Source organism: Lutjanus erythropterus, chromosome 21 (assembly GCF_056507025.1).
Source record: "Lutjanus erythropterus isolate fLutEry1 chromosome 21, fLutEry1.hap2, whole genome shotgun sequence".
Taxonomy (NCBI): Eukaryota; Metazoa; Chordata; class Actinopteri; order Lutjaniformes; family Lutjanidae; genus Lutjanus; species Lutjanus erythropterus.
Window position 1 is genome coordinate 18,733,636 of NC_139337.1, and position 22,224 is coordinate 18,755,859.

The 22,224-nt window shown below is 39.4% G+C and overlaps 1 protein-coding gene across 1 annotated transcript; it reads right to left on the bottom strand.

Annotated features, from left to right (window-relative positions):
* Positions 1–8,541: 8,541 nt before the first annotated feature.
* ythdf3 (YTH N6-methyladenosine RNA binding protein F3) lies at positions 8,542–21,680 on the bottom strand. Its single transcript, XM_084747406.1, has 5 exons — positions 21,268–21,680; positions 20,817–20,841; positions 18,378–18,457; positions 16,007–17,671; positions 8,542–9,580 (listed from the first exon to the last, which is right to left on the bottom strand). Exons 1-5 carry the CDS (start codon positions 21,289–21,291, stop codon positions 9,557–9,559), a joined length of 1,818 nt encoding a protein of 605 aa, XP_084603532.1. The 5' UTR covers positions 21,292–21,680; the 3' UTR covers positions 8,542–9,556.
* Positions 21,681–22,224: the final 544 nt, after the last annotated feature.

Here is a 22,224-nt window from a genome sequence, read left to right on the forward strand (position 1 = left end):
AGCAGCCAGCATGACATATTTCATTCCTCGGCACCTTTTCATTTCATTTCAAATGCATTACATTTCAGACCTTTCCATTCTGCACTACCCCCCGCGATCCAAAACCTTGGCTTGAACGCACACCGTCCCGGCACAGGACATATTCCAACCTTTGAATTCAATAAGCAGCCTGACCACAGCTAGTGTGTCTCCTCTCATCACCTCCACAGCAGTACAAGAGAGGCTACAGTCCAGTTATGAACTATAAATGTGGTACCAAAGCTCTGGATGCAGTGCTTTCTCTCATTCCTTCAGTTCATATATCTGACTCATCTGCTCCATAGATTAAAGATTCATATTTATGAGGCCCTGCGCTGGCTGTAGCCAAGTGTCCTAGAAGGGCAGTCCAGCATAATAAACACGGAGATAGAAATTAGTGTATAAAATACACAGCGGCAGTCCTCGCTCTCATGTTCTTTTTTTACTCACTCTTTCTCTCTCCACTTTGCACTTTTTTCCTCCATACTGCTGTAACTTCTCTACAAGGTTTGGTCAGATTATTCTGAAATGTAGTCAGTTACTGAATTAAAACAATGGCAATTTTTGTAATTAGTAACATAACACTGTATTAAAAAAAAGTCTCATCTGAATTCTTTTGGATTACTTTGAAATCAAACATTTAAATCTTATACTAAAAAAATAAAAGCAGCGACATCATCATGAATATTATACTACGGTGAAAAGAAAAAATATACTCCCAAGCTAAACCCTCACATTATTCAGCAATGTTAGCTAGTTAACATTAGCTGACTGATCTTAGCTATGCTAAGCTAACTGAGAGGAAAACTTACCTCTAAAGGCTCATTCATACTCCCTTTACATCTGAAAATAGATATGTAACTATGCAACCTTCACTGCCCACATACTTGCATCCTTGACGTTGGCATGGATGTTAAGCAGTGCATCACCTGAAGATCACTGCTCAGAGTCAAAAGTTACCTCGAAGAAGAAGAAGAAGATTCAAAAGTTTCTGACAAACATGGTGACATTTGGGGAAGATTTTAATAATGCAAAGTGGAGGCAGCTTTGTATATAGCGATGGTTTTTCCGGCCATGAAATACATCAGGATGTGTGAACAGAGAATTCTTTTCACTGACTTATTGATGACAAAGGTAATTTCCAATACTTTCTGATTTTTGGGACTTCTACATCACCATGAATTATTGGCTGCACTGCTGCGCTGTCCGCATGACTACCAGAGGTACTGCTAAGTTTCATCCGTATCTGTAAGCTTTCAGAAAACTAAAGCAGAAACACAGAAAAAATGAACACATTATGGATAGAAGGTTCTGTCTATACATCTAACGTAGAGCACAAATGAGCCTCAAGTATTTATTAATATTTCAATTTGAAGCCTTTGTGGGTGCAGCCACTTTATTTTTGGCTTGCATAAATTGCACTGACGTTCTTTTGCAGCACATTTTTGAGTTAAAGTGATGGCGACATGCCCAGGAATGGAAGGCTGTTTTGGAGAGACTGCTGCTGACTGAACTTTCCATCTTGACTCAACACTGTTCTTTTTTCTCTGGCTTGACAGCATTGGTTATCATGAAAAGAAGTTTCATAATTTTAAAATTATCGTATTTTAAAGATCCATTTATCTGTGATTTGTTCCGTGTGTGTGTGTGTGTGTGTGTGTGCATGATCAACGGACCTGGAGATTGTCCGCAGCTGATCTCTTTTTGTGCAGATTCATGACTGTATGCTGAAGGACTTCTGTGATTCACAATTTTTGAAAAACCTTGAAAAACCTTTTTTACGCCCCCATGCCATCGACAGCTGAGGCCACAGGCAGTTTGTTTTTTCATCATGCCGTTCTTGTGAACGTGATATCTCAAGAATGCCTTGAGGGAATTTCTTCATACTTGGCGCAAATGACCAGTCAGTGAAGGTCTCTGAGACTTCATGTCCGTCCCACTCTCATGAAGGTGACATCTCAGACATGCTTGGAGGGAATCTTCTAATTACACAATTTTTCAAATATAATCTAAGATAATTGTAGTTATTTTTTGTAATCTGGGTATGTAATCCCACTTGCATGTAATGTGCTGCTTCCTAACTCTGTTTATCCATAGTTTGAGTGGATTGACACTGATCTGAGACCTCTGGGCAGAAGCAGGACTGTGTATGTAAAATGAATAACAGTGACCCAGATATGGTCAGATGATCTTAAAAGAAAGACCTCTGGAACCTGCTGTATGTACAGGTCTTTTTCTTTGCCCCTCTTTATAGTGTGTGTTATTTTTCTCCATTAGCCGTACACATTCACTCTCCTCTATTATGAAGCATCATAAAATGGGAATTACGAAGTTGCCTTTTTTCGTGTTTCTTGTGCGCACAATGAAAATGTCTGAAGGACGGCAGGTAATGCAAGGACCTTAACAGCAGCTGGATACACAGGCACTCTTCTTTACATTGTGAACTGTTCTCAGCTCCACTTATTATTAGTGATACACAAGAAAAATGTTTTTCTTACTTAAGGATTTCCATCAACATTGTGGTGTTGATTTGATGGGTGCTTCTTGTTGCCAGGAAACATTTGAACAGATTAATGACCCTGGGCCTTGAATTATCCCCTGTTGCTTTGAGCTCTGCCTATATGCATTACACCAACATTTCATTTGTCCAACAGAGTTGTGAAGAGTGCTCTCACAGACTGCTGACTAACACGCTGCATTACTTATTCTTCCTGTTGGAATGGCTCCATAAATCAATTGAATATGAAGGAAGTGAGCTGCCTTGTATTTACAGTATCAGTTAAAATTTGAATAATTGTTGTCCTTAGACACATTCACACCAAGTTATGTCACTTTTATCCGTGCTTGCCGATAAGTAATTCAAGTAATAGTGAAGTATAATTTGTGTGCTGTACATTTTAAGTATCTCCATTAGTGTCCATTAGTAATTTCCTGCTACAGGTACATGTGCAAAATGCTGCAAGCTGTGCAGTGGGACATTGACACATGCACGTGGACTTTGGCGGATTCGAGATTTACGGGGATTCATTGACAGAATATGGCAGAAATGGAATGCAATATTCATAAATATAATCAACTGAAAATAAAGCCACGTTCACACAGTGCTCAATTTTGAGTTTTTTTTTTTGGTTATTCACACTAATTTCAAAATAACTACATCCGTTCACTCCTCTCCACAAAAGTCTTGTGGCGAGACACTTAAGGCGAGTTAGAGACACAAAGTCTTCAAGGAATTACAATATGACATACATCAAGGTCACATTGCTAAAAATCAAACCTGTATCTGATGTGATCTGTGCTGTTCACACTGTCATGAAAAAATATATGTTGCTAAATCCTATACACTGGTCCCTAAGGGTTCGTCATTCAATAGACCTTTTTCACTTTAGCCATTAATATGAAATAGTGGGATAAACAGGCGTCACAATGATGATACTTAAGGCTCTGTCCCATTTCGTGTTGCAAAGCCTTTCCAAGGAGCCCACATGCACAATAGCAGCACCCTGCCTCAGTTTGACCTGGATGGAACAGAGCTTTAATTAGTATCACTGGTAACACCTCTACTATTTCATGTCAAATGGCTGCTGGGAAAAAGATCTGTTAATTAATTTTTCGTAAACATTCATAAATACTCTTTCACATTCATGAGAGGTGTAATGTCATGATAGTGTCATGTTAGTCAGGGTACAACCCTTCAAAATAAAGTGTTACCATCCAAACTTTATGGAAGTGGGATGCTAAAATTGCTGGAATGACCCTTTAATTTGTTTTTTTTTTTTTGTTTTTTTTTTGGTGTCATATGGTTACTTTCCGATTTGGTGACTCTCCGTTTGCCAACTGCTCTTAAAGCCTGTTTATAATGTGAAGCAGGACATATAAAAATGTTAACTTTCAAGCTTTTACTCTGAAGTTAGTATGTTGAAGTCTGTTTCCCTTTTTATGGATGGCGCCTCCCTGTGGACACTGGGGACAATAACAACTCTAATACCATAACGGGCCACATAAGAGCTCTTTTAAACGTTATTCTTTGCTGTAAATACAGACACAAGTACAACATAAATATATGAAACATTATATTTAATACAATATTTAATTAAGTATTTAAAACAATATTTTATAAGAGTCATATTATATTTTGTGATAATTATTTTTCCTATTGAACACATGCATTAACTGAATTATGCAAAATATATATATATATAAAAACTCTTTGACTTCAAATATTTAATCTCTCTTTCATTGTGTGCAGAACAATCAAGTCTTTGGAGCTTAGATCTACATCATATGATTGTGTTCAGCAGAACGCTCAGCCTCTACCTTCAGTTCACAGATAATGATATAACCATGGCAACAGAGACACCCTGGAAAAGGGCAGGAAGAAAACTTAGACATTACTGTCAGTCAAAACCCAGTGTTTTCAAATGAAAAATAAAACTCTGCTGATTATTTCACCTGACCTGCAGAATAACACCTTGAAACGTCAGTATAGCTTTGAATATAGGACTCAGCAGTGAGTTCTATTACATTAATCATTGTTGATGCACTTACCCCACCTTACACCGGCAACTCTAAGCTACATGTGTACAAACAATCAGCAAAGCAGACAGACGCATCAGAATAATTTCAGGTTCCTCTGATCAACCACATGTCAGTTAACATAGTCATCAATAGCACTAATGTTCTGCGAGGACTTATTGAGTGACACGCCATGGCCCAGAGTGTGAAATCCTTCAAAACATCGAGGAAGTGCCAACCCTGAGACTTGCCCTAACCTTGCCTTGAGCCATGTGTTGATGAGTCTTCAGTGTGACTGAAACTTCAAAGGCATTTCAGCTCACTAAGCAGAGGATGCTCCTTCTCTCTCATCTTCACTCAACTGAATCCCTCTCTGGAAGGACATTTTGATGGTTTGAAAAAAAAAAAAAAAGGAGGAAAGTTTGTCTGACACTTTCTTGGAACAGCTCGGACCACTGTGGATAGGGGCAAATTAACTGCTGCTAACATTAAAGACATTAACCAGTTAATTTGATCCCTGAATGGTAAAAACGACACGACGAGGCACTGATGTTGAATGAAAGAAGGGTGTCAGCTTGGGGTGCATATGTTTCTCCTGTTTAATTCTGATGATTTAAAGATCGTGGTTTATTTTACAGCACACAAGCTGTACATTGTATTAAATCAAACAGAAAACAGAAATATGTTTTTTCTTAGACAATATTAAACCCTTTATTAGATCCCATATTAGATTTAAACATGAGTATATTACTTCCCACTGTTAGACCCTTATTAGATTTCATTAGAGGGTAATTAGGGACACATTACAACAGAACTGTACTGTAAACAAAAGTGTATTATTTCCCGCTGTTAGACCCGTATTAGACTTTATTCAAGGGCAGTGAGGAACACATGACATCATAACTGTACTGTAAACTAAAGAGAGTTGATTTCAACTGTTAGACCCTTATTATACTTTATAGTACCTTATATTTGGACACATTACAGCAGAACTGTACTGTAAACTAAAGCAAAAACACATATCTGCTACTTGGAACACACCTCCCTTTGGCTGCCTCTGTAATTTTCCCCTGTATTTGGTAGATTTAGTTCACATATTGGTTTTAAATGGGGAATGGGATGGTTTCGCTTTAGTTCACAGTACAGTTCTGTTGAAATGAGACCCTAAATACCCTCTAAGAATGTCTAAGGGTCTGATAAATGGCCTAATACTGTCTAATAAAGATCATTATTTCTAGTATTTATCAAATTGATACAAAGTAAGACTTGTTACGTCTTATCAGCGTACTGTAAAATAAAGTGACTGATTCAGTGTGTGCACTACCACAGTAGCTATCATGCAGCACTTTTCATCAATTCAGTGAACGAGGTAAAATCAACACCATATCAGAGGTCTCTAATTAAATCAGTGCTTTGCATATTTGAGAATTTGTACATCTCAGCACCATCACACACAACTAGTAATTGTGAGGCCATTGTGAGGTGAATAAATAGCGAGTTCCCCCGCTTAGTTTGTCTGTTGTGTTCGCAGACAAATGGAGGCAGGAAGAGTGTGGTTCTTTTCAAAGGCCGCCTGCGAAAACCTGATGGATGCACAAATTAACACACAGAGGAGAGAAGTTGCAATCCAAAGCCTCCAATGTTATAATTACAGCTCTTTCTTCCTCCTTGACAAACATAAAGGGGGATTTTATCTCACTCCCTGCTTCACATCCTCTTTCTCCCTCTCTTCTCCACCTCTCACTGCACAGCTTGGCGAGCTGGCATTAATTGCTCCAAAAAGCTGTGGAAGCACAACAAGTGCTTCTCATCCTGGTATAATTGTGTCTGCAGGAGTTGGAGGGCTTGAGAAGAAAGAGGGCTTTGCAGCTTACAGGAAAGGCTTTGTAGTGAGTCTTGGGAGCGGAAGATGTGTGAAAGAACATGATGTAATGGCGCACTCTGGTGGTTAAAATAAAGTAAATGCAATTGACTGACTAGTAGCAGCCTGGCCTTTCTCTACTTTGTTTTCTTTCTTCCTGTTAAGTATACAGTACGTATATATTTATGCATATACATATAAGTCCAAACAATAAGTACAGGTGCAGAATATTAATATTCTCTAAGTAGTTGAACAATCCTAAGTAATCTTCACTTTTTAATCATCACAATTTAAAATATGTATGCAGAAATATAGTATATGTTCTTCTGTTTCAAAAAAATGACTTTACTCATACTTATTTGTTTACATTTGGATCATGGTTTGTGCCCTAGAGACATCAGTGCCTCATGCAGCTGTCCAGATGCAGCTCAAAGAAGACGCAGCACCTGCGTTCATCCTGAAGATGTACGGTGAAACTGATGTCAGGTTTGCTGCAGCCAGGTGAGAAACGTCACTTTTACCTCAAAGTTTCTCAGCCGTTTCCAAGCCATATGTGAGGGAGCATTGCTCTGTTCAAAGTACAGATCCCCTGCAGTGATGCTGGTGGTTTTTACAGCATCAAGGTTTCCCTCACAGGCCTCCGCAGTGGTAAACATGCACGACGGGTGTATTACTTCATTTTTTTATAGCACACCCTGAGACTACCATTATGTTTGTTTAGTTGTAACTGTGATTCATCAGACTAGACAAGCTCCTTCATGTCATCAACAGCCCAGTGCTCTTGTCTTTTAACTCACTTCAAAGGTTTACCATGGACAGGAAATTTACCCTGCATACTCCATTACAAGTAAAAGTCCTGCGTTCAAGATCCAATTTAAGTAAGAGTATAGAAGTATTATCAGCTAAACATCCTTAAATTATAAAAAGTAAAAGTTATCATCATGCAGAGGGGCACCTGTCTCTGATATGTTATTGTCTGTGACAGGTTGTTAATATTAATGCATCAAGGTGTAAGGATCATTTTACTGTAGCAGCTGGCTGAGGTGGAATTAGTTTTAACTACTTTATTTATAGTTAACTAGTTCATCAGTGGTCCCCAACCTATGGGTCAGGTCCCCTGTAAAGGGTCACTTGATAAATCTGAGGGATTGTGAGATGAATAATGGGAGAGGAGAGCAGAAAAAGCAAAGATGTGAAAGGCAGATTTGGATTTTTCTCTAACCTTTGTTTTGTTGTGAAATATTGGGTCATTTGAATAGGGGTTGATCTGATACTGATATCAGCGCTGGAAATCCCTGTAATACAGCCGGATGGATGCTGGACCGGTATCACATCATTTCTGAGCCCTGAAACAGGACCCTGCTACTTCTTTTTCATTTATTTATTTATTTTTAAAACACTGGTATCAGATTAGTACTCAGTAGTATGTAACATTCAGGTGTCAGAATTGGTATCAGGAAATGCTATCAAAATATCTCTAATTTAAAGAGTCATAAGCATCTTAAACAACAACGAGCCCTAACTGCATGCTGGAGTTTTTTTTGTTGAATCACAGGCCGAAAAGGCTGGAAACAGCTTGTTTAATATGTACCAATGTGTCTGCTTTATAAAATTATTATATTTTGTTCGGATATGTTTTTTTTTATGTAAACCTAAACTGCAATGTGAAATGTAGTGCAGTAGAGAAATAAAATGACACAAAATGGATCTCTGAATGAATGGCATGTGCCTTAGTACTGTACTTAAGTGAATGTACTTTGACACTTTCCACTGCTGTGTACATGTCCATGTCCTTGTTATATTCTCTACAGGTAAGAGGGTGCATTCCAACACTGTTGCTATTCCCTTAGATTGTACTGTGATGTTAACTAACCCCCTTTCAGCTGGCAGGGCTGCTTCCTACATAGCAAACATGTTGTCAATTTCAAGTCTGGTTATTGTTCATCTTTTATATTTTAACTTATATGGTGAGAACCACTTCCCAGGTACATTGACAGCAATGGGCTGAAATGCAAACAGAAATAGGAGGATGTGCTTGTGCTGCAGGAGACAAATTTATATTTGAGTATGTGTGACACTGTGACATGAACCATAGATGTGATGCATACATTTCTGAGGCAAAAATGAGTAAAAACACAAGAGCAACGTTTGCGCTAAACATGGGTAATTTTTATTTAGCTAGTGAGTTACCTAGAGGAGAAAACTGTCACATCCTTGCAGTTGATGTCTTGCTGTTTTGGGGGAATCCCGGTCAAGCCAAGCAGGAGGAGGTGATGTGTGGGGGTTCTCCCAAAAGTGCTAAGAGTTGTTGAGGACAGACAGTCTGATTGAGCCTGAGGTACAGTCGAGTACATCAACATCAGAGCAAAGACAGTCACCCACAGGGCCCAAGGAGGCCACCGCTAGTTCTAGCAGAGCAGCAGGTTTCTCCTCAGACAAATGCACTTCAGAATGACAGAATCACAAGAGAGGAAAAAAAAAACAAAAACAAAGATGTGCACTGGCCGGTGATTGCCAGCCTGCTGCATAATTGTAATCTTTTGGTACACAGAAACAGATGCAGAAAGGAAGGGAACAGGTAGGGGGAGGATACATCCTATGATTGGCATGATTGTGGCTGTTTCCCAATTAATTCGTCCCACCTGTCAATCATCCAAACCTCTGTCTGAGGAGGATCAGACGTCTGAATACAGATTCAAGTAAAAGATTAATTCATACATATCATCTTTAATTCTCTTCAGGAGCTGATCACCAATATCCCAAACATTTGAGGCGTTACAAAAATTACAAATAAGCCTGGTGAAATCTTCTGACTACTTTGGTTAGTCAGTTAGTTGCTCACAAACAAAATCAAAGAAGAAGAACACAGAGTTAGAGAGTTAAGGGTATTGGTAGAGGCTGTTTAGGAGGACTGAAAGTGCTTTAAAGACAGAGTTTTCAAAGTGGGTTACGTTCTTTTTCTCGTGAGACAGGAACACAGGGTTTGATGCACCAGTCAACGGATACAGATGAGTCCATCTATTGTCATGTTCAAGTGTTCAGATACATTGTCGTCTTCAGCGGAAAGATTGTGAGAGCCTTTCCTCCTTGTGGTTAGGCAAATTTTTATTTAAGGTCCTACGTCATTAGTGTTGCAGTTCTAGCAGAGAGCTTGCTTGAAGGTTACTGTTTATTTCTATTGCGCTCCTGGCAAGAGAACAAACAGAAAAAGAGATCATCAGTGGATGGCATCAGAACAAGAGCAACAAGAGACACAAGCAGCAACTAAAAGAGCACCATCAGAGCTGCAACCCATGGCCTTTCATTCACGAGATGAAGGTCAAATGTAGAAGGAATATCCACGCTGAAGATGTGCACTTCTTACACTTTTCACTTTTTATTGTCAGATACAGATGCATTTAAAGTCTGGGGTGAAGTTTGGAATAATTCTCAGGGGTACAGCAAGGAATTCTGGGGCCTCTGACAAGATGTGACGCTTGAGCTCTGAGTCCTCCTCTCTAGAGCTCCTGATTATACGACAGTCACACATGATCAAAAACCACTTATGAAGGCAACCAATATTGATTGCACTTCTTAGAAGAGATGTATCAAGTGAATGCCTTTATTGTGTCAATCTGCGTTCATACCACTCTGCAAATCTCATTCATTAATTAGGGTTTATTGACTGTTTCTATTTTGAGATATTAACTTATAATATATTATTTGTGGGAACTATTTTAATCAATTGCAAAGCACTAGTAATGAGCTGAGAGCATCAGTTAATTTGGGATGGATGCTGCACTTACAGCCCATTTTGAGTATAAAACAGCTTGACTTGAAGTTTCAGTTGATTTTAACAATTATATTAATATGTGACAAACTGAGTGAATGACTCAGAGAGGACCAAAGGGAATGAAATGTATTAACATACTAATAATAATAAAAAAAAATTCTAGCAATTCTGACCTTGAGAATTAATATTTCCTTGGAAGTCTAAAACCAAACGCATTTTGCATGTCGTGTGTTGTTCCATTTTGCATAAACCTTAACATAAGTTGCTTGTTACTAATCAGGAAAAATAATTCCCAAAATGTAATACAGCAATGTTCAGAGTACTTAATTTTACATGATAATGATATTCTAGTACTGTGAATGGCAGTGAGATTAACACATTAAGGATCATTGCAATTTAATATCATTCCCTTTAACTGAAGGACATTTTTATATCTTTACTGTAAATAGCTTCTATTTCCATTACAAATTCTAAATTATAAAACTTTTTTTGAGTTTCTTATTGCTAAATGTTACCCAGTTAACAAAACTTAGTTTACTTAAAAATAACAAAGAGAGAGAGATGAAAAGTATGGTGAAAAAGCAACTTGATGCTTTATAGGCAACTGTGTTGACAATGAATATTAGGCTAGAAAATACAACAATTTTTGTTTTGCAGTCTTCTATCCGCATACAGAGACAGATTTTTGTCTTTTTTTGTTGGTTGAACAGATACAGATAATGACGTCTCTGTGCACCTCTGCTGTGCAGTTTGACATGCTGTTCTCTTTGGAAAGTACTGGATTCAAAATCTGATTCAAGTGACAAACATTTGAAGCTTAAATCACAGAAAACCCAAATAATGTTTGGTATATTGTCTTAAACATGATCATATTCTAGTTAATGTTAACTTTAATTTTAACTTAATTAAATACATCATAAAAATATAAACTGTTACTTACAGAGCCATAAAAAAGAATAATTCACCACTTAATATTCACCTAATAAATAAATCATTCTTAAAAAAAGAATATGTAGAGGCATAGGAGGTATAAAAATAATAATAATAATGATGATGATAGGAGGTATAACTTTGAATATTTGCATTTCACTTTGTATGAGTTGCATTATTCTCATTCTTTTTAAGCATCATTTATATTATCAGTTTTTAATTAGTATTCTAGCTAAATGTATGTAGTGTTGTCTGGCTCTAATATATTAATATATGTTGATGTAATTTTGTCTCTTTTAAAGCCATTGAGATTCATCATATAATGGTTTATATATTGTATGTCAGGTGTGAATGATTTCCATCAGATCTATAGTTCTTGCAACTAACCAATCTCTAAAGTAAAGATACATGGAGCTTTCTCTGTTCAGTGTAAAAATAGGTGAGACAGAGTGAAAGAGGAAGAAAAACAGAGAGAAAATGAGTTCAGTAGGCTTCAGGGTCGTACTAACCAAAATGCTCAGCTATGTTTACACTACAGCCACTACTCGGCTTGTTGTAATGACAGTCCTGTGGATAAACACAAAACCAGCACAATGTATACTCAACAAAACATGAAGAATCACAACACACTTCAAATATCAAATATTGAAGGGTGTGTCATGTTTTACAAAAACAAATTAATGCTGTTATTTAGCCAGTAACTCATCAAAGCTGCACTGCAGGTAAAATCCTAGAGAACAACAAAAAACAAAGTCAAACTAAGCCAGGAACTCTGACACTTTGTGCCATTTTTTAGGTGGAACAGTGTCCTCTTTGAGGAGTGGGTGTCCATGTCAGTGGCCTGGGAAAAGGCCTGTGAGACCCAGACCCCGAGTGTAACTCTATCCACAGAGGGGCTGCTCAGACTGGGCTGATGCTCTGGGAACAGAAACCTTAACAAAAATCAGTCTATACCTTCAGACCTCATACCTCCACCAAGCTGGTTCTTGCATCATTTTCAATTATTTGGTTTAAGTTACTACAAGGAGTTTTTAATCGGTTATGAAACATTCTCAAATTATTACTGATGCCTCTTTATGACTTACATAAGTTAATGGGACCGTCCGCGAGATTTTCTTCTGTGTAGTTGTTATTATTTTGCGGTTATTAGAACTACCACTTTTGTCCACAGGGGCCTCGAGAAAAAAAAACACAGAAAAGGCAATTCAACATAGCCTTCCTTAACTGTGACACTTGTGTTGTCCACTCTTCTCATGAACTGTGATGTGGTGTATTCTAATGAAAAAAGGAAACTGGCAGTACTGTAGTACATTACATTCTTAGTTATGTCATATTCTAGCCACTTAACCTCTGTCCTTCATTCACTCCTAAATTTTCAGCTTTGTTTTTTCATAGTCCGCCTTTTGTGTTTCTGGTTCTTCTGTAAGCGTCATAAGCAGTTTGAGAGGACTTAGTAAACCCATACTTGAGTAGCCCCAACATACTGGTTAATAGCTGGTGACGGGTTCTGTTGGATGATTTCTAGAATATTGACCTAAAAGGCAGAAAGGAATCAGGAGGTTTGTTGAAGTGTAATGTTGTGTTGTTGATGGCTCACAGTATGGGGATAAAACTTGGTGGCCACAAGGAGTCACCTACATACAATGTTTGGTAGCCACAGAGTCACCTTTAGTGGCCATGGTTAATGTTGAACACTGCTGAATAGATACTAGGTCTGATTTTCAGATAATAAAACTACTTCCTAGAGCAAAAATCAGTCCACTTAACTAGAGCTGCAACAATTATGAATTGATTGCCAATCAAAAGACAATTTGTTTCGGACATTTTAGAAACAAAAATCAGAAACATTTGCTTTTGTTGTTATTTATGACAGAAAAAAGAAATATAATGTAAATGGAAAGTCTTTGGGTTTTGGACTGTTGGTTGGACAAAACAAGAAAATTTGAAGATGTCCCTTTGGGGTGATTTTTGACAATTATACAGGTTAAACGGTTTGAAAATAATCAACAGATTAACTGATGGCGACAATAATCGTTGGTTGCAGCCCTACAATTAATGACATCTTTTCTGGCATGATACAACTGTAAGCATTGCAGCAGACTGGTATTCAAACTACATGCAATGAGCTTCCCTGTGACAGTAGATCAAGAAGAAGGAGGAAGCTAACCACTAATTATTAATTGCCAAATTAGTTATGCTAATAAAATCCTGCAACAACATTTAGATCCAAAGTTATCTTTTAAAAAAAACACTTTGGGAATGTGTTATACTGCAGGTAGCTGTGCTGGTTTGACACCTCTCAAAGTTCGGGAAGGACAGGCCAAACAATAGAGAACAATTAACCTTGTCAGGCGAAGGAGGGTGAGGCCTCAGCTGGGCCGCTCCTGTCATGTAGGAGGTCAGGGCTACAAAAGCAGCACAGCGCAACGCCTGCACAACGCAGGATGAAACAGGCTTTCTACTGACAGGTTGTTTTCAGAAGCCTGAAAACATTGACTTGAAATATTTATGAGAAAGTAACCCAGCGCATATTAACAAGGTCAGCAGCGAGGAGTCAATACAGCATCAATGGAGCACCAGCAGTGGAGGAGTGGGAGAAAAAAGAAGGGAGCGGGTCACGGGGGTTTTCTAAAACGCAATTAGATTAGCATACTGGTGAATTTAAGAATGGATGAGGCAGAATGGGACCAATGATAATATGTTATTCACTCCTTGGCTGCTGTTTTTCCCCAGCAGCAGCATCCCACGGAGTTTTTACTACTTAGGCTAACATTTGTGGTACACCACTGTTATTACCACTGCAACATATTTTAGTTTCCCCTCAGAGGGCGCAGGCTTGCACTGTGTGTGCTTTTCTGAACTGTACACAGTCAAATGTAATCGTGCATTTTTAACATTTTCTATCCAAATCAACCCTTTGGTACATCTGAGGCAAACTGTACCAACTCTGAGGCACGTTGCAGCCAGTTTGCAGGCCGAGGGCTTATGTTGTTAAAGACTAATAAAGCATGAGGAGCCTGTGGAGAGCAGAGAGGCTCGGCGTTCAAAGGGAGATCAGAGCCTACATCTGCCTTTGTCTGAAAGACGGAATGCCAGGAATGCGGGCTATTTCAGGAAACCTCTATGCATCCACTACTCCACTTGGGCAGATCATCGCAATCTCGACAGCACAAGATGGCTGATGAGGAATCAGCGTTTCCTGAACCCTGCTTATGAGTAATGGTGGCATGTCAATCTGCTGACAGGCCTCTGGGAACTTCCATTTATGCCAGACTGTTTCATTCAGCCACAGGATGTTACAACCTCTGTCTGAGAGCAGGTGGAACAAGATCAGCTGATTACAGTCTGGCTCCAGCCTGTAGCAGTGACTCAGTGAAAGTTAGCCTCCCTTTGAATTAAAGGGTAACTCAACTGAAATGTCTCATGCATACAAACAAGCTATTTACAGGGACAGGGCTCTTTGTACAAAGTAAAAAAAAACATCATACAGAACTCAACTAGTGGAATCAACTAATCTTTTCTCTTTAACGTAAATATTCACATTTTACTTATTCTAGTATTTATTTTCATAATACTGCAGAGCTTATAAACTTGAGTTCTTCTTATTCTTTTGACTTGAATGTACTGTACAATCAACTCATAACATTAATTTTCTGAACAAACATAATCAACATATTAGCAGACTACCCAGTATGGATTGTTTGAGAGTTAAAACCCTCCCGAGACTCTTCTTATTTATAGTTTGAAGAAAACATATATGACGATAACTTCCATGTGACTCTTTTATACTTTAAGATAAGTCAGCGTTGCTTGGTTTCATATCTAAAAACTGTGGAGCATGATGAAGGTCAGTATTGAATTCAGTCACTACCCCCTTACTCTTAAAACTCAATAAATTCACACGGAGCAGTTTCACATCTTGTCTTTGTGCAAATGCTGAAACAAAGTCGCTTCAGCGGGAGCTGCGAGTTCTTTATGTGAAATGAAGAACTGACTTTTCAAACTGAGAAAATGTAAAAGGAAATGAAATGTATTTGCAGTGTTTGTCAGTGGGACTTAATAGTTGTTGGTTCAATTTAATGTTTGGATTATTAAACGTTTTCTAAAGTATAACTGAATTTATATCAAGTTTGTTTTACTAGAAATTATTTGTTTTCTTGAATCTTTACAAAATTACCTCAACTTGTCTTTTCAGATTCAGTCGACTTAAAATTCTGAAGCTGCCCAAACGACTGTGCATCCAAAAATGTGTACTGCAGTCGAAATGGTGAATCTGAGCCATAGATGGTATATTAAATAGGTTGAAATCCTATTTAATAGACAATCAATAGTTGTCACCCCCATCCCTCCTCCCCAGATTCAAGGAAGCTAAGGCAGGCTTCAAAAACACTGTAGGCGCGCAAGAGAAGCGCACCATTAATTTGACAATAACAAGCAACAACAGGTGCTGTACTGTAAGTTGATTAGCCGTCTATAACTGTCAGTTGTCTGTAAATGTAAAGCTACGCCCATTATCCTGAAAACAAAAGTCCACTGCTCCATATACTCACATGCTCAGTTTAACTCGTATATACATCTGCTTCCTCTAAAAGTTTATTAATGATTTCTTACAACTCATACATACAAACATTTACTAATTCAGGAAACATTCAGGATTAATCAAAACTGTAATTAACGTGAAACAGGCAAACAAAAACAGACTTTCTGGCTGGGACTGTGAATTTCAAAGGAGGACACTGTGGCTGTAGCATTGTTGTCAGAGTAGCGAATATTTAAACTTAGCATGTTTCCTTCTTTTCTGATGACATATCGTGGCCATTTTATAATTTATTGCAATAAATATATTACAGATTTACCATTTAAATTAAGACAAATAGTTTATTTTTACAGTGTACGTGTGTTTATCTCACCTTCCTCAGAGTCTCCTCCTCTTCCTGACGTTTCTCATAATGTGCAAAGTCATCAAAGATTGAGGTGGTATGCTTGTAAGTGGCGATAATTTTAAGCACTTGTTTGGCCTTCTCCAGAGGCACTTCCTGAGTGTCCCTGGAGTTGGTCACTGGCTTGTTGTCATTGTTTTCCAGCCGGATGTGACGCAGCTGGTTGTTGGGCACGTCTTTGATGAAAACCCACTTCACCTCAAACTTGCCCTTCCACTTGTCCTGAGACCAGACGCCTGCATAGGCATTGTAGTCCACCGGTGAGCGCATCTCAGCCACACCACAGAAGTGCCCACTGCCGTTGACACTGAACAACAGATATAGGGGCCCCTTGTTGCCCAGTGAGCGGTAGGCGCCATCCAGGCGCTTGTTGCCATGTTCTGTACTGCACCAGATAGAGTATTTGATTGAGCGGTGGATATCGTCTTCCGAATAGCTCTTGATAATGAAAACACGTCCGTTTTTCAAGTTCCAGTCAAAGTCTTTGGGGTTGTAGTTGTTGAGGGCACGCAATTTCTCCAGCACGGGATGCACTTCTCCGGAGCAAGGGGAGGCACTCAGTTGGACTCCCCCACCCAGACCAAAGCCCTCACCCCGGTTCCTGGGAGCCACCCAACGGTTCGTGGGTGGACCAGGCTGCTGAGGTTGTTGCTGATGAAGGGCCTGCGGGGGGCCAGGTTGAGAGGAGAGGTGCAGGTGAGGAGGGCCGGGGGGCAGAGGATGGGGGTGTTGGGGGGACTGGAGAGACTGGAGCTGGAAGGGCTGGTGTTGGTGTTGGGGCTGGTGTTGGTGCTGAGGCTGCGGGGGCAACGGGTTCTGCAGTAAGGGCTGGTGTTGAGCGAGGAGGGGCTGCTGCACCAGAGGCTGTGGGGGCATCATAGTCTGAGCTAACGGGGGCTTGTTCAGAGAGCCCTTATCATCCCAAGTACCAATATTCATATTGTGCTTTATGGGGGGTGGGGGAATGGTGGCGCCTCCCCCCATCCCCATGTTGGCTTTGGGTTTGACCTTGGGCTGTGGCTTGGCCGGCTTCTTGGCAATGGCTGCCCAGGAGGCAGGTTTAGGTGCGGATGAGCTGACAGACGGAGGGAGGCTATTGGCTGCCATACTGCTCATACCTGCAGTGCCTCCGAGGGGTGAGCCCACGGTTTTAGTGACAGCTGCCACCATGTCCGTACCCAGTTTTAACCCTGTCATTCCCTGCTCGATGCTGTTCATCACCGGCACTTTACTAAGCTGGGTGTCACTTCCGAAGCCTGCCTGTCCATCCGTGATGGCCCGACCCAGTGAGCTGGGGGCATAGCCATAACTGTTACTGTAGACTGAGCTCTGCGTGGACTGACCCTGAGAGACACTTGTACCCCAGGTGGAAAAGTCCGCATTGCCAGGGAAGAAGTTGAAGCCATGCTGGCCCAGGAAGGGAGGGGTGTTTCCCAGGGCACCTGGCTGGCTGAAAACGCCATCAGGGATGAAGTGTGGTTCGCCATTGCTCATCTGTCCATAGGTAGTTAGGTAGGGCATAGGAGGGTCTCCTGCTGTGGACCAAGCAGCCTCTCCCAGAGAGTAAGGGAAACCAATGGATGGCGCATAGTAGCTAGGCATGTAGGGGTCAGACATTGGTGGATAGCTGTTACTCTGTGTAACACAGGGAGACCATCAGTTAATATACTATACAAAATGACAATCGGTACAACTGACCCTTCCAAAGTCTTGCCCATTTTTGCTCTGTTCTCCAATAACAGTTGAGTAAATTTCTCCTTTTCCTGTATAGTGACATATAGAATCACCTCTTCAGCTTCGTAATGTTAGCAAAATGCTAGCTAACTTGCTAGCTAATGAGTGATGTTGATTAGCGTGCTAGTTAGCTTGCATTTTTCTAACATTAGCTAAGTTTAGATGTCAATATACAGATCCCCCAGCCATGTCTTAACACCATTTCCAAATCGATCTTCAGTGTTGGTTTTCTTTTCAACATAGACAAGCTTAGCATTTCTAAGCACAGGAAACAGGAAGTGAGAAAGTTGACTGAGATACCAAGCTTGCTCAACTGTCACAGGAGCACAGAACAAAAGGGAGCAGGACTTAGGGAGGGTCGATAAGAAAATCAGCAGATGATTTAACATGATGACATCATATTACAAACAGTAAAGATAGACTGTGTGTTCAGTTACAGGAAAATGTGTCATACAAGAAAATCACAATCAAACCAAAGTGACTGTGTTTCCTAATTGAAACCTAAAATGTGCAACCAGTTTGTCCATAACATGAAGTTATGCACTAAATACCGGCCACATGTTCTAAGTAGGACGTTGCCCATATTATGTTTATTATAGGATGTTACCTGATTTGTCTGGCCGCTTAGGTAAGGCTCAAAATCATCATCATTCACACCATCCTTTTGATGCATTGATCCGTTTTGCACTAAGGATGGAAAGACAGAACATTAAATCATTACATGTTATGTATTTGATTCAAGATGTCAGGATCTCAAAACAAATGCAGAGTTAGGGAGCGTGTTTACATGTGCATGAGTATCCTGGTTATAATAAGGGTTTTGGAGTACCCTGGTTATATATTTTTCACATGTAAATAACATATCCTGGTTTCAGAAAACCTGGATATGCTACCTGGAGTACTCCTACAGAAACTAGGATGAGACACAGATGATCAAAAACCAGATACTGTTAGGATCATGTATACAGTACAGGCATATCAATAACAAGGTGTCTCATGTTCCATGTGAATACCATATCCTGAATAAGATGAAAACCAGGATTAAGCACGTTAGTACTCTGATAGCATGTTAGCAAATTTTAAGTTAAAAAAACAGCCTGCATTGCGACACTGAGGACTGCACAATATGCTAATAAAATCATATTGTGATCATTTTGACAGATATTGCAAATGCAAGATAATTCACAACCATTTGGATATCTGAACTTTGCATGTCGGCTGTTACAGACTGCTGATTTGATGCCAGTGCACTAAAAATATATGCATATATTGTGATGTGATATGATTTCTATCATGTTGTATGTCCTGGCTCAGGTTAATCCTTTAGTAAAACATGAACAAATGCAGACAGAGAATGAATACCATAGAAGATGCTGCTGGGAAGCAGCAGGGTCCCCTTTCAGGTTTAATAAATTACATGGTATCAGATCAAGTGGTGTTGCAATTCTCCAAATCCACGATTCCACTTGATTTATGAAGTCATGGTTCCAGCTGATTTTCAATTTAAACATTTCTTTAGCACTGCTACCAATGCCATAGGCCATTTTCATTTTATGCCTTGTCAACTGTCATTTATTTTTTTTTATTTATTTTTTTTTCAAATTCCTGGTGCCAGCATGTTGTCACAGTCAAGTTCTGCAGGGTATAAGGGGTGGTTCAGTTATTTTACTCGGCCGTAATGTGATGAGATAAGCCTATAATAACATTTACTGAAAGGCTGTGTGTTGTGTTTACTGTCAGAAGAGAAATTAAAATTCCCTGTTCATGTAGTGTTATTTACAGCGTCCTTCTGCATTCTTCACAGCAGAGTTGTGTGAAATGCTACTTAGCACAGATAAATGTTATCAGTGGAAACACTGAGCTAGCTGCTAGATAACTGTAGCGATAATGGACAGCGAGGACCAATCAAAGAACTGGATGCATCTCAGACTCAGTGAAAAGTGCAGCTGTAGGCTACCAGTATGCTACGCTGTGTCATCTTTGAAGTGTTGTTGTTTGTGGGAGGTTTTTTGTTCAATCCTGCTTTTGATTTCAATTATTGAAATTGAAAGCTCATTTCAATCGATTTTCATTTTTATATTAAAATTGTGTCATCACTAACTGGATGGGTGTATAGACTCGCAAGCTTGCCGATAACAATCCTACTCTGAGGCAAACAAACATGTTTTCTTACATCTGGAGAACGAGAGTTGTTGGCTATGTCATCTCTTCAGTTCTACAGTACTTCATTAAAATGCTCTTTTGTCACTACAGATGGGTGTTAAGATTTTATCAATATCAATACTGATTATCAATACTGATACTTATCAGTATTCTTGTTGATATTACTTGCCATAGTTTGGTGGAAAAATAAGACATGACATAAAGAAATGTGAAAAGATGCAACAATTATTTTCTTATTATTTTTTGCAGTAAAAAGTTGTTTTTTTTCCTTGAGTTACTGCCTTAAGCTGGCTTTTCATTAAAGTCAGTCGACTAGGGGTGATAGAAAATATTGATACATTTGAGTATCATGATATTATGTTTTGTGATACTGTATCAATTCTCAAAAACAGTTTCGTGATGTTGTAATGGATGCATTGTGTTGTATTTACACCCCTGAATGCTAGAGATAGCCATGTTGTTATCTATCATCACTGTCCTGATTGCATTATAAAAGTAAACTTTTTTGAGTTATATATTATGTATATGGTGGTAGTTAGTGTTAGATGAAAAATATCAGTATGTCACAATTTTTACAGGATCTCAATACACTGAATCATAACCCCTGTATCATGATAGTACTAATGATAGGTGAATTGCCAAATACCTGCCCTGTCTGGTATTTATGTAACCAATAGCAGTATTTGCCCTTTATCAATATTTCAGAAATGACCAATCACAAAACGGTAGTGGTTTAGTACCGGTTCTTGATAGCCTTCCCTCTGCTTCCTTTATCAAATTTTTTTTATCTTCTATGATTTGTCTATAATGTGATTTTGATAATATTTGTATTAACTGTGCAGCCCTGTGCCATACTGAAAAACATGACTGTTAAAAGCCTTACCTTTATTTCCTTGTCCTTTAGGTCTCTGAAATAATGCACAGCACAGGAAAGAGAGGTGAGACAGTTGTCAGATCACGACAGGAAACAACAAACACACGCACACACACACACACAGAGCAGGCTGTATCCTACCTACAGTAATACATGGTTAAATATAACAGTGGATGGTAGTTACCTCAAGCTAAAACCATCACATTTACAGGTTGCTTGGCGATATTGACCGGGTGTCAAACGCTCTGACATCCAGTAAACGGTGCCGCATTGGCAACCGGCTCCAGCTAGAGTTGTTTGGCAATACAGTCGGCCTACATTACAGCTAATAGCTATCATATATCAAAGACTTTTTTAGCCTGTTTGATCCGATGTGGCACACCGAACCAGATCAAACTGTTGTCGGCAAAGTTTCACGTCGCCTGCACGGCTAATTCACAGCAGCTGTCAATACACCGACCTGATCGACTGTGGTCGCAGACATCCTCCAGGAACCGAAACTGATCGCTGCGTGTGAGACTGTCCACGGCTGCCTCTGTCTCTCCGCTCTCCGGTGCTTTCCTGGCTCGTCTCTCGGGCTGTCCAATCACTCTGTAACGGGTACAAGGCGGCGTTTTCCTCCCGGGAGACCTGACGACGATCCGCTGCTTCTGGCGCTTACAAACGGCGACTTCGTGTTTGTGGAGAAGGCGTCAATTACTGTGACCGATCCTGCCACAGATTGTGTTTAAAGAGTCAATGTGAAAGTGACTAGTGTCTTACTGGAATATCCCTCACCATATTCCACAATGGCGGATAGGCTTTTTACTCCCGCTTCCGTTCCGTTCTGCTGCTCCGTGACCTTCCGCCTGTGACGCTCTGAGTCATGTTACAAACTGACACTTCACATGACAGTCACTGTAACACAACAACTTCAACTATACTTCCAGGATATATGGTCTGTGTTACTGTATACATTATTTACTGACCTGCTACCGTCCTATCAAAATAAGACTCACCTCCTCTGCATTAGGGAGTCTCTTTTAGCTTAGCCAGTACACAACAAACACAGCAATGGATGGTAGCCTGAATTCCCATGTGCATAAAATAAAATTAATATAAAATATCCTAAATATTTGAATACGTGCATAAGTGGCAGTTACTTATAACTAAATACACTTACTCAATTACTGTACTTTTTTAATAGTATTTTTAATTTTCTGTTACTTTCTACTTATATTCCAACACATTTTAGATGGAAATATTATACTAGATTCATCTTCAGGGATGCACAATAAATTTCAGGGCTGATAAATTATGTAAGGAGTAATGTACAGTGAGCAGATCATTATTGTGAAATAAATCCCACTAGGATGATGCATGACCCTGTACATCATCCCACTTATTATATGGTTACCTATCAAAAAGATCAAAAATA